Raw genomic sequence first — 13,929 nt, forward strand, 5'->3', positions numbered from 1 at the left:
GGGGCCCACTCTTTCTCTCTCCCCTATCCTCACGTCGTCTTGCTCCCTTCCGCAGAGATTTTTTCCTCACAATCCATTGGAGCTCGCCCCAGACCGTCTGCCGGCCCCGATTTCATTCAATCCTACGACGACTAATGGCATATTAGTGTGCGCTAACACCCTCTTCCACCCGGCGACTACCGGCGCCGGCGTTTTCAACGAATTCCTCGTCCTCGGGCCTCTATTAAGCCATGGCCATGCGCGGCCGTCGTCGCAGTGCCGACCGGTCCAGACGGAGATGCAGCAGCGCCATCCCGACGACATCGCCCAAGCAACCGGGTCGTCCCTGGCTCCTCTACCGATGCCCGCGCGCCCCGGCTTGCTCTTCCGCTGATGCATTCTCCTCCCCCTCCCCCCCGTGCTGCTCCTCCTTCGGCGTTCTGCTGCATACGAACGGCGGTGGATCTGCAAAGGGTGGGCCGCATTGCTGCATGGGGTTGATGGTGGAGCTGCAAACAGTCACCAGCGGTGCTACCAAACCATCTGCAGTTGTGCTGCAAACAGTTATCAGAGGTGCTGCAAACAGTAACCAACGGTGCTACAAACAGGTACTGATGGTGCTGCAAGAAGCAACTGATGGTGCTTCTAGCCGGAGTTGGTACGCTGCCGGTGGTGCGCCGACAGCTAGTTAACGATGTGACGATAGTATACACCTTTTGCTGCAAATGTTTTGCTATTTTGATACTTTAGTACAAAATTTTTTTTACTAGATCTGCAGCAAGGTCTCCAGCGAGATCTGTTTAGCTTCAATAGCACAAAGTTTTTGCTACTAGATCTCCGGGGAGGTCTCCAACGAGTCGCCAGCGATTTCTCTGCGAGTTCTCTAGCGAGGTCTACGCCCGACTAGTCTTTTCTGTTTTATTTCGAGTCAAACCTGTTTTTTGCTTCAATGAAGCAAAACCGATTTTTTTGCTGCCAAGCAAATCTAGGATTTTGGTAGAAATTGGACATGTGTCGCGTTGTACACTAGGAGTCTGGGAAGAAATTATCCTCCGGAGGATTGCTAGAACTACCCATCACAAATCCGTACCGTACGTATGGGTAGTTCCACTGGCCAGCGTGCCGTCTCAGAACAGCTTCCGAATTAACTTTTGCCTTCAGAGCTAAATTGTGATTTCTTTTGAGTATATATGCAAGCCTGCAACGTATCTAAGCCGTTCCTTTTGTGTAAGTTATGTTATTACTCGCAAATATAAGCCGTGCCGTATAGTAATGCGTTATCTCTAAGCCGTTCTTGCTCTCCAGATCGAGCTATATGTATGAGGCTAGACGGCCTTCAGTTACATCATCCCACATCGAGCGGCTTGATAAGCAAACACAATCAACAAACATCATCCCAGAGGCCACAGATAATTCCGCTTTGATATCACAAGCACCAGCCATGGCAAATAACAACCTGGTCCTCCTCCTCCTCCTCATTGTCGCCGCCTCCTTCGCGGCGGCTTCTGCCTCCCGCACCAAGATCAGCAGCTCGAGGGCCACTCCAACGGTATACGAGATGCTGGCGGACTACGACTTCCCGCCGGGCATCCTCCCCGAGGGCGTGCAGAACTACACCCTCCACGCAGACGGCTCCTTCGACGTGTTCCTCCCGAGCGCGTGCGAGATCGACGTCTCCAGCTTCAAGCTCCAGTACGAGAGCACGATCCACGGGAGCATCAAGAACATGGTGATCGACGAGCTGCAGGGGGTGAGCGTGAACGTCGCGGTAACACGGGTAGGCATCACGGGAGTCGACCGGGACGGCGACGACCTCAAGTTCGACGCCGGCGTGATATCCAAGTCGTTCCCCGTCGGCACCTTCGCCGTCAGCCCGTACTGCAGCTGATCGCTGTCGGAAGTGAACGAATGCATGCAGGAGAACGTCGTCCGTGGTGGGCGCGCGTGGCCTACTGATATGTGTGGCGTGTGTTCATTTACCTTTCATGTACTGTATATATGGCTTGTTGTATCCTTTTGCATTCTTCGAAATTATTATCAATAAAAATCGTAAATGTTTCTTACATAAGGGGATTCAGTTATGCGGAATATGCCATACATGATGTACGGGCGTGTTATATGTACTTACTAGGTATAGATCGTGCGCCGAAACCCGTGTCGCACTGGTAGAAAAAGGTCATTTAATCCCGGTTCGCAACCTCCATTAATACCGGTTGCGCAACCGGGATTAAATATGCGCGACTAAGCCCCCCCCCCCCCCCCCCCTAGTCGCGGTTCGGGCCCGTCCACGTGGGCGGCAGGCGAGCGTCAGGGTGGAGGACCTTTAGTCGCGGTTCTCCTGGCCAACCGCGACAAAAGCCCCCCTAAATCTGGTTTCTTTTTAATTTATATTGTTTTATTGCTTTTATATTTTATTTTGTGTTTTATTTTAATTTTGAAGAAGTTTCAGTACACATATTCTACGGTACTATATACATGCATATGAATGTACAATTTCAAACAATTTGAAATTAGAACCAAGAAGAATTCAAGAAGAATATACAATATATTCAATATATCGGATGATCATATACAATTTTGAACAAGTTTCCATACATAATTTACGGCATCAGAAGTTCTATGTTCTCGTAATAGTGTTCTCCTTTACGATGGAGGACTTCCCTCATGAAAAATCCTGCTAGTTCCTCTTGAATTGGTCACAAGCGAGCTTCTGGACTAGGCGTCTTTCGGAAGTTATTCCTCAGCACGTTGGTTTCCGACGGCTTCCGCTCAGAGGTGTATCTCCGGATGAACTCACAAATATAGTATATATCCACATAGATTGGTCCCCGGTGGCTGAATATTCCCATTCAGTGACTTTCTAAAGTCTAGCTCTTTTTGGAATTCACCGACCGTTTCATCTGTGAACCATCTCCAAACCCTACGAGGCAAAGAAAATTAAATGAACAAGAGAGTTATTAGTTACTTGATATTAGGAAATGAACGAAAGAGGCCGATCGATATAGAGCGCAAATGAATGAAAATAATTACTTTTGCAGCATTTTTCTCATGTTGGTCCAAAGCTTTGGATCCATATTCATAGAGTCTAGGATGAGAACTCTGGAGGTGTGAAATTCAATTACTAGCAGAATCTAGTGGAACCTGTGGACACGATACATGCACAGTCATGCATAACTCATCGATTAGACATACCATGCATGGAGGAAACAAAAAAGAATGTGCTCAAGACAGAAACACTCACCCAAAATGGTAAGGAAATAGAATTTGACTTTTGAGTTGCTGCTTTGTAAGAAAAAGCCACAGGTCTTGCTCCGCGTCGGCGGGGTGTTGTTCTAACACATATCCATTAACGATTTGTGGGTCAATGAACCTAACATCATGGATGTTCCTTATTCGCATTTCCCGAATCTTCATTCTGCATAATAGCGTACACAACAATATAGTTAGGACAATATATATAGTGCAGGCAATGAACGATATGAGGTAGAAATAAATCACTTACAGAACGTAGCAACTGATGATAGATTTGTCGAGCTCGCGCAGATTGAACAGCTGGAACAATTCACTCATATGAACTATTACATAGTAATGTTTGAAGTGATGCTCATGTATAACTTCCGCATAAATATATTCTTTGCCGGCGTTAGTTTTTATGTAACCCTTGTACCAATGTAGCAGATTTTTCATTTGTGGAGGTAGATCCTCTTCCTGCGCAGGCTCGACGAGAGGCCCATTCGGCACATATGTAATTACTACCTCACTCATTGGCGCCTCCTCAAGGCCTAACACTGCACAAAGAGTCATACCGATCTGGGCCGCTTGTTCTCTGGCACCCGTTACAGTCATTCCCTGTGCTACCGCAGCTGCTATGATAGCGGGGTCCATTAGTTCAGCATCCGGACCTGCGGCTTTCACTATGAGCGGGGCTATCGATTGTTTACTTTGTTTCCCGAGCTGGGCAACTTGTTTCCCGCCTTTTTTACTTTCTTCTTTATCGGCCTCCTCCAAGCAGGCTTTCTTCTCCTGCTTCTCCGCCAAGTCTTTCTTTTCCTTCAATATGCATGCTTGCCTACGAAGTTCACATCCATAGTCATCATGCATATTCTTCTCAGCTTGGGACGGTGTGCTCAAAAATGACTTAGCCCACTTCTTTTCCTTCTCAGAAAATAATGGCTTGGGCTCAGGCTCTCTTTTCTTCTTCATTTCCGCCCTCCATTTCTCTTTGTGAGCAGCCGCGGCCGCGTCGACTTCCTCGGCACTACGTTCCCAAGGCCTTGTGGGGAGAGGCTTTAGTGATGGCTCCGGTACCTTTGTGGTTTTAGGTACATAAGGGTCCGGGTTAATAGTCCAGGACTACTTCTGCTTCTTCGCCGGAGGTGTATTAGGGGGCGGCGTTGGCTTACCCGCCGGAGGCGGACTGGGGGGCGGCGTCTGCTTACCCGCCGGGGGTGGATTGGGGGCGGCGTCGACTGACGTGAAGGAGGTGTAGGTGAACCACCACCACCACCACCACCACCACTGCCACCACCACCACCAGAGGGGGGTGGACTTGTTGGCCTTGGCGCCTCGCCTGGAAACTTGATAAACTTCTTCTTCCATAGAATGAACTGGCGCTTGACATCTCCAAGTCTTCTCTCCCCTTCGGGTGTAGCAATGTCAATCTCTGGGTCCTCAAACTCTTTGACTATTTCTTCCACCGTGACACGAGCATAGCCATCTTCAATGGGGTTGTTGTGGTGGAGTGCTCCAGGTAAACATGGTAAAGCACTGCCGATGGCTACCTTCATGGAAATGTTCCCCACTGGATAATGCAGATGACATTCTTTCATCTCCTTTACATCGTCCACGGGGTAGCGAGGACGCTCCGGTGCAGTAATATCGATCGTCGGTGCATTAGCACCAGCCGACGGGGCCTCCATGGAAGCCACGCTGCTTCTCCGCTGCTGGCTTCCGACATCCGCTGGATGATCTTCATGCGTCCCAGCTGCCGATCTTTCTTGTACTAGTACATTCAGGGTTTTCTTCATCTCATCGAATTCTGATGCCAACCGCGCCACAACATCTGCATCCCGATCCGCCTTTCTCTTACGGAGTCTGTAACTGTAGGGGTCATTTTCCTGGGAAAACCCTACTTTCCACGGAATGGCCCCCATGCCTCGTACACGTCCTTGATACGCGTACAACACGCGTCCGTTGGGAACCCCAAGAGGAAGGTGTGATGCGTACATCGGCAAGTTTTCCCTCAGTAAGAAACCAAGGTTTATCGAACCAGTAGGAGCCAAGAAGCACGTTGAAGGTTGATGGCGGCGGAGTGTAGTGCGGCGCAATGATACGTCCCCGACGTATCCATAATTTCTGTCGTTCCATGCTTGTTTTATGACAATACTTACATGTTTTGCTTGCACTTTATAACGTTTTTATGCGTTTTCCGGAACTAACCTATTAACGAGATGCCACAGTGCCAGTTCCTGTTTTCTGCTGTTTTTGGTTCCAGAAAGGCTGTTCGGGCAATATTCTCGGAATTGGACGAAATCAACGCCAAACCTCCTATTTTTCCCAGAAGGCTCCAGAACACCGAAGAAGAGTCGGAGAGGGGCCAGAGGGCCACCAGACCATAGGGCGGCGCGGCCAGGCCTGGGCCCGCGCCACCCTATGGTGTGGAGCCCCCAGGTGCCCCCCTGCGCCGCCTCTTCGCCTATAAAATCCCTTTCGACCTAAAAACACCGTACCAATTGACGAAACTCCAGAAAGACTCCAGGGGCGCCGCCGCCATCGCGAAACTCCAATTCGTGGGACAGAACTCTGTTCCGGCACCCTGCCGGAACGGGGAAGTGCCCCGGAAGCCATCTCCATCAACGCCATCGCCTCCATCATGCTCCGTGAGTAGTTCCCCCATGGACTACGGGTTCTAGCAGTAGCTATGTCGGTATACTCTCCCCCATGTACTTCAATACAATGGTCTCATGAGCTGCCTTACATGATTGAGATTCATCTGATGTAATCGGTGTTGTGTTTGTTGGGATCCGATGGATGATACATTATGATTAGTCTATCTATAAAGTTTGTGAAGTTATTGTTGCTGCAATCTTGTTATGCTTAATGCTTGTCACTAGGGCCCGAGTGGCATGATCTTAGATTTGAGCTCTATATTGTTGCTTAGATTGTATCTACAAGTTGTATGCACATGTCACTGTCCGGAACCAATGGCCCCGAAGTGACAGAAATCGGGACAACCGGAGGGGATGGTAGTGATGTGAGGATCACATGTTTTCACGGTGTGTTAATGCTTTGCTCCGGTACTCTATTAAAAGGAGTATCTTAATATCCAGTAGTTTCCCTTGAGGCCCGGCTGCCACCGGCTGGTAGGACAAAAGATGTTGTGCAAGTTTCTCATTGCGAGCACGTACGACTATATACGGAAAACATGCCTACATAATTAATAATCTTGATGTTCTAGCTTAATGCTTTGATTCCTATCAATTGCCCAACTATAATTTGTTCACCCAACACTTGTCACTTATTGGAGAGTTACCACTAGTGTAGATCGCTGGGAACCCCGGTCCATCTCTCATCATAATATACTTGTTCTACATGTCATTGGAAGTAGTATCAACTATCTTCTGGTGCCATCGCTCTCCTATTGCTATTACTGCTGCTGTGTTACTGTTACTATTGCTCTCATATTACTGCTACTTTCACATCACCACTGTTGCTAGTGCTTTTCCAGGTGCAGCTGAATTGACAACTCAGTTGTTAAGGCTTATAAGTATTCTTTACCTCCCCTTGTGTCGAATCAATAAATTTGGGTTATACTACCCTCGAAGACTATCGCGATCCCCTATACTTGTGGGTCATCAAGACTGTTTTCTGGCGCCGTTGCCGGGGAGGCATAGCTCTACTCATAAGTTCACCTGGGGAGTACACTCTACCTCTCTCTCTGCTTTTATTTTGTTTTATTTTGTTTTGCTTAGTTTACTTTTGTCTAGTTTATTTGTGCTTAGTTTATTTCTGTCTAGTATTAGTTTGCGTAGTTTACTTTTGCTTAGTTTATTTTTGTCTTGTTTTATTTGTCTCATATACCCAAAAATCCATAAAAATTTGAAAAACCGAAAAAATTAAAAACTGTTGTCATGGGAGAACCTACAACCTACTTGGAGCTTATAGAATGTTATAATAATTATAGAGAATCAAGAACTGGTAAAATAATGAGTGCTATGATAGAAAAATTGAATACAATGGCTAGAATCTTGCTTAGACGCCATGATATAAACTGTTGCTCTAAAGAGGACACTAAACATCTTAAATTTCAATGTGGCTTTAGTGAGGAATTTTTAATTAAGAGCTATAATCGGAATTGCTATATTCATTATGGGTTCGAAGAGGTAGAACAATTTGTCTTATTTATGGGAGCCTCCGAGATAGAATCCTTCATGGTTGAGAATTATGAAACTTGTGCTATTTGTAAGGACCTTAAAGATTATGTCTCTACTATCCTTAATTCTTGCATAGAATGCTACAGTAGGAATCCTTATATCCTTGATTATAAAGAGAGACACATTAATGCACAAGAATGCACTCACAATTTGCAGGAACCTGTGGAAGAAGAAACTGATGAACCTGAAAGCTCATTGGATGAAAAAGAGGAGGAAATTGATGAACCTGAAAGCTCATTGGATGAAAAAGAAGAGGAGAGTGATGAACAAAAGGAGGAAGAATGGATTAGCTACCCATGCCAACCTTCTAATGAGAGTAACTCTTCATCTCTTACACTATTTGATTGTCCTCCATGCTTACCGAAAGAGGTTGAATGTTATGTTCCTGTGGATTCTCTTGAAATAGTACCTATGAGTAATACTTATGAGAATAATTATGCTACTGTTATATATGATAATCCATGCTACTTTGATAAATCTTATGATAATGCTTTGTTTGTGCCTGATGTCGAAATGCATGGTACTAAAGAATTTTGTTTAGCAAATGTTTATGATAAAGCTCTAGATGATGGTCCTATGTTACTTGAGAATATTAATTGTACTACTAATGAAAATGGGATTGGAGAGTCCTTGACTTATTCTATGAGTCCCATAACTCTTGAGATTGATCAACTACCTTGTTATATTATTAATAAAAGTAAGTTTGAAAGTTTTAATTCCACTATTCTTGAACTTGATAAAAATTATATGTTTGTGGATCATGAAAAGTATGCTGCATGTGATAGTTATATTGTTGAGTTTATTCATGAAGCTACTGAAAATTATTATGAGAGAGGAAAATATGGTTGTAGAAATTTGCATGGTACTAAAACACCTCTCTATATGCTTAAAATTTTGAAGCTACGCTTGTTTTATCTTCCTATGCTTGTTACTTTGAACTTGTTTATTTACAAGATTCCTTTGCATAGGAAGCATGTTAGACTTAAATGTGTTATGGATTTGCCTCTTGATGCTCTCTTTTGTTTCAAATACTATTTTTTGCGAGTGCATCATTAAAACTGCTGAGCCCATCTTAATGGCTATAAAGAAAGCAACTTCTTGGGAGATAACCCATGTGTTATTTTGCTACAGTACTTTGTTTTATATTTGTGTCTTGGAAGTTGTTTACTACTGTAGCAACCTCTCCTTATCTTAGTTTTGTGTTTTGTTGTGCCAAGTGAAGCCTCTAATCGAAGGTTGATACTAGATTTGGATTTCTGCGCAGAAACAGATTTCTATCTGTCACGAATCTTGGTCTAATTCTCTGTAGGAAACTCAGAAAATTATGCCAATTTACGTGCATGTTCCTCACATATGTACGCAACTTTCATTAGTTTTGAGTTTTCTGATTTGAGCAACGGAAGTATTTTATTAAAATTCGTCTTTACTGGCTGTTCTGTTTTGGCAGATTCTGTCTCTGTTTTTTTGCATTGTCTCTTGTGGACTTTAAGCGAGGTTTTCTAGACGTAGAGAGCTGTAGCTAATGTTTTATTGAGTTCTTGCAATGTGCCACTACAGGACCAAGGTGGATTCAAATTTTTTTTAGTACTAACCCCTCTAATGAAGTTTATGAGAAGTTTGTTGTGAAGGAAGTTTTCAAGGGTCAAGAGAGGAGGATGATATATGATCAAGAAGAGTGAAAAGTCTAAGCTTGGGGATGCCCCCGTGGTTCATCCCTGCATATTTCAAGGAGACTCAAGCGTCTAAGCTTGGGGATGTCCAAGGCATCCCCTTCTTCATCAACTTATCAGGTTCCTCCCCTGAAACTATATTTTTATTCAGTCACATCATATGTGCTTTACTTGGAGCGTCTGTGTGTTTTTATTTTTGTTTGTGTTTGAATAAATTCGGATCCTAGCAATCCTTGTTTGGGAGAGAGACACGCTCCGCTTTTTCATATGAACACTTGTTCTTCGTTTTACTTTTAATGTTCAATGATAAAAGTTGGAAGCTACAATACTTATGGTTATTTGGTTGGAAGAAGAAAATGCCTCATATGTCTTGGATAATTTGACACTTGGCAATTGTTTTGAGCTTTCAAGTAGATCATGTTTAAGTTTTTTTTTTCATGTAGTTTAAACCTATTAGTGGAGAACTACCGTAAAGCTTGTTGAAATTGGTTGCATAATTGATCTCTCTTAAGGTCTAGATATTTTCTGGTAAAAGTGTTTGAGCAACAAGGAAGACAGTGTAGAGTATTATAATGCTTGCGATATGTTCTTATGTAAGTTTTGCTGTACCGGTTCATACTTGTGTTTGCTTCAAACAACCTTGCTAGCCTAAACCTTGTATCGAGAGGGAATACTTCTCATGCATCCAAAATACTTGAGCCAACCACTATGCCATTTGTGTCCACCATACCTACCTACTATGTGGTATTTCCTGCCATTCCAAAGTAAATTGCTTGAGTGCTACCTTTAAACAATTCAAAATGCTTCTCAATTTGTGTTAATGTTTTATAGCTCATGAGGAAGTATGTGGTGTTTAGCTTTCAACCTTGTCATTTACTTTTGACGGACTCTCATATGGACTAGTGGCACATCAGCTTATCCAATAATTTTGCAAAAAGAGCTGGCAACGGGATTCCCAGTCCCAAATTAATTAACCTAAATAGACACTCCTCCATGGTTTGTGATTGTTGGACGGCACCCGAAGGATTCGGTTAGCCATGGCTTGTGTAAGCAAAGGTTGGGGGGAGTGTCATCATCATAATAAAACTAAAATAAAAAGGCACTCCTTCATGGTATGAGATTGTTGGCAGGCACCCGAGGATTCGGTTAGCCATGGTTTGTGAAAGAAAGGTTGGAAGGAGTGCCACCCAAAAATAAAAATAAATCATGGGAGCCGCTCTTGAAAGTCCGGTTGGCGAGGTAGTTAGTGTACCCATTACCATTCGTTGACAACAACAAACACCTCTCAAAATTTTACTTTTATTGCTCTCTATATGTTTTCAAAACCAAAGCTCTAGCACAAATATAGCAATCGATGCTTTCCTCTTTGAAGGACCATTCTTTTACTTTTAATGTTGAGTCAGTTCACCTATTTCTCTCCACCTCAAGAAGCAAACACTTGTGTTAACTGTGCATTGATTCTTACATACTTGCATATTTGCATTCATCATATTACTCTATGTTGACAATATCCATGAGATATACATGTTGAAAGTTGAAAGCAACCGCTGAAACTTATATCCTCCTTTGTGTTGCTTCGATGCCTTTACTATGAACTTATTGCTTTATGAGTTAACTCTTGTGCAAGAATTTTGATGCTTGTCTTGAAAGTACTGTTCATGAAAAGTTTTGCTATATGTTATCTATTTGTTAGCAACTATAGATCATTGCCTTGAGTCACTTCATTCATTTCATATGCTTTGTAATAGTATGATCAAGGTTATGTAAGTAGCATGTCACTACAGAAATTATTCTTTTTATCGTTTACCTGCTCGGGACGAGCAGGAACTAAGCTTGGGGATGCTGATACGTCCCCGACGTATCCATAATTTCTGTCGTTCCATGCTTGTTTTATGACAATACTTACATGTTTTGCTTGCACTTTATAACGTTTTTATGCGTTTTCCGGAACTAACCTATTAACGAGATGCCACAGTGCCAGTTCCTGTTTTCTGCTGTTTTTGGTTCCAGAAAGGCTGTTCGGGCAATATTCTCGGAATTGGACGAAATCAACGCCAAACCTCCTATTTTTCCCGGAAGGCTCCAGAACACCGAAGAAGAGTCGGAGAGGGGCCAGGGGGCCACCAGACCATAGGGCGGCGCGGCCAGGCCTGGGCCCGCGCCACCCTATGGTGTGGAGCCCCCAGGTGCCCCCCTGCGCCGCCTCTTCGCCTATAAAATCCCTTTCGACCTAAAAACACCGTACCAATTGTGAAACTCGAGAAAGACTCCAGGGGCGCCGCCGCCATCGCGAAACTCCAATTCGGGGGACAGAACTCTGTTCCGGCACCCTGCCGGAACGGGGAAGTGCCCCCGGAAGCCATCTCCATCAACGCCATCGCCTCCATCATGCTCCGTGAGTAGTTCCCCCATGGACTACGGGTTCTAGCAGTAGCTATGTCGGTATACTCTCCCCCATGTACTTCAATACAATGGTCTCATGAGCTGCCTTATATGATTGAGATTCATCTGATGTAATCGGTGTTGTGTTTGTTGGGATCCGATGGATGATACATTATGATTAGTCTATCTATAAAGTTTGTGAAGTTATTGTTGCTGCAATCTTGTTATGCTTAATGCTTGTCACTAGGGCCCGAGTGGCATGATCTTAGATTTGAGCTCTATATTGTTGCTTAGATTGTATCTACAAGTTGTATGCACATGTCACTGTCAGGAACCAATGGCCCCGAAGTGACAGAAATCGGGACAACCGGAGGGGATGGTAGTGATGTGAGGATCACATGTTTTCACGGTGTGTTAATGCTTTGCTCCGGTACTCTATTAAAAGGAGTATCTTAATATCCAGTAGTTTCCCTTGAGGCCCGGCTGCCACCGGCTGGTAGGACAAAAGATGTTGTGCAAGTTTCTCATTGCGAGCACGTACGACTATATACGGAAAACATGCCTACATAATTAATAATCTTGATGTTCTAGCTTAATGCTTTGATTCCTATCAATTGCCCAACTGTAATTTGTTCACCCAACACTTGTCACTTATTGGAGAGTTACCACTAGTGTAGATCGCTGGGAACCCCGGTCCATCTCTCATCATAATATACTTGTTCTACATGTCATTGGAAGTAGTATCAACTATCTTCTGGTGCCATCGCTCTCCTATTGCTATTACTGCTGCTGTGTTACTGTTACTATTGCTCTCATATTACTGCTACTTTCACATCACCACTGTTGCTAGTGCTTTTCCAGGTGCAGCTGAATTGACAACTCAGTTGTTAAGGCTTATAAGTATTCTTTACCTCCCCTTGTGTCGAATCAATAAATTTGGGTTATACTACCCTCGAAGACTATCGCGATCCCCTATACTTGTGGGTCATCACGCAACACCAGGGATTCCAGTGCCAACGTGGAACCTGCACAACACAACCAAATTACTTTGCCCCAACGTGACAGTGAGGTTGTCAATCTCACCGGCTTGCTGTAACAAAGGATTAGATGTATAGTGTGGATGATGATGTTTGCAGAAAACAGTAGAACGAGTATTGCAATAGATTGTATTCAATGTAAAAGAATGGACCGGGGTCCACAGTTCACTAGTGGTGTCTCTCCCATAAGATAAATAGCATGTTGGGTGAACAAATTACAGCTGGGCAATTGACAAATATAGAGGGCATGACAATGCACATACATGATATGATGAGTATAGTGAGATTTAATTGGGCATTACGACAAAGTACATAGACCGCTATCCAGCATGCATCTATGCCTAAAAAGTCCACCTTCAGGTTATCATCCGAACCCCTTCCAGTATTAAGTTGCAAACAACAGACAATTTCATTAAGTATGGTGCGTAATGTAATCAACACAAATATCCTTAGACATAGCATTGATGTTTTATCCCTAGTGGCAACAGCACATCCACAACCTTAGAACTTTCTGTCACTGTCCCAGATTTAATGGAGGCATGAACCCACTATCGAGCATAAATACTCCCTCTTGGAGTTACAAGTAACGACTTGTCCAGAGCCTCTACTAATAACGGAGAGCATGCAATATCATAAACAACACATAGATGATAGATTGATAATCAACATAACATAGCATTCCATAGTCATCGGATCCCAACAAACGCAACATGTAGCATTACAAATAGATGATCTTGATCATGTTAGGCAGCTCACAAGATCCGACAATGATAGCACAATGAGGAGAAGACAACCATCTAGCTACTGCTATGGACCAATAGTCCAGGGGTGAACTACTCACACATCACTCCGGAGGCGACCATGGCGGTGAAGAGTCCTCCGGGAGATGATTCCCCTCTCCGGCAGGGTGCCGGAGGCGATCTCCTGAATCCCCCGAGATGGGATTAGCGGCGGCGGCGTCTCTGGAAGGTTTTCCGTATCGTGGCTCTCGGTTTTGGAGTTATTATCGACGAAGGCTTCTTATAGACGGAGAGGTAGGTTTAGGGGCAACGCGAGGGGCCCACACAACAGGGCCGCGCGGCCAGGGCTTGGGCCGCGCCGCCCTGGCGTGTCACTGCCTCGTCGCCCCACTTCGTTTCCCTTTCGGACTTCTAGAAGCTTCGTGGAAAAAAAAGATCCTAGGCGTTGATTTTGTCCAATTCCGAGAATATTTCCTTACTAGGATTTCTGAAACCAAAAATAGCAGAAAACAGCAATTGGCTCTCCGGCATCTTGTTAATAGGTTAGTGCCGGAAAATGCATAAATATGACATAAAGTATGTATAAAACATGTGTGTATCATCATAAAACAAGCATGGAACATAAGAAATTGTCGATACATTGGAGACGTACCAGTCCTCCGTGTTCAGGATTCCTGAGGGCTTTTGT

The 13,929-nt window shown here is 44.2% G+C and overlaps 1 protein-coding gene across 1 annotated transcript; it reads left to right on the forward strand.

Moving 5' to 3' along the window:
- The first annotated feature begins 1,411 nt into the window (after positions 1 to 1,411).
- On the forward strand, positions 1,412 to 1,894 carry LOC127348662 (uncharacterized protein At5g01610-like). The gene has a single exon (XM_051374611.2). It carries the CDS (start codon positions 1,421 to 1,423, stop codon positions 1,865 to 1,867), a length of 447 nt encoding a protein of 148 aa, XP_051230571.1. The 5' UTR covers positions 1,412 to 1,420; the 3' UTR covers positions 1,868 to 1,894.
- Positions 1,895 to 13,929: the final 12,035 nt, after the last annotated feature.

Source organism: Lolium perenne, chromosome 4, assembly GCF_019359855.2.
Source record: "Lolium perenne isolate Kyuss_39 chromosome 4, Kyuss_2.0, whole genome shotgun sequence".
Classification (NCBI taxonomy): domain Eukaryota; kingdom Viridiplantae; phylum Streptophyta; class Magnoliopsida; order Poales; family Poaceae; genus Lolium; species Lolium perenne.

What these genes read in the sequence shown, in the direction of transcription:
- LOC127348662 (XM_051374611.2), top strand. Translation starts at nt 1,421, where the DNA reads ATGGCAAATAACAACCTGGTCCTCCTCCTCCTCCTCATTGTCGCCGCC.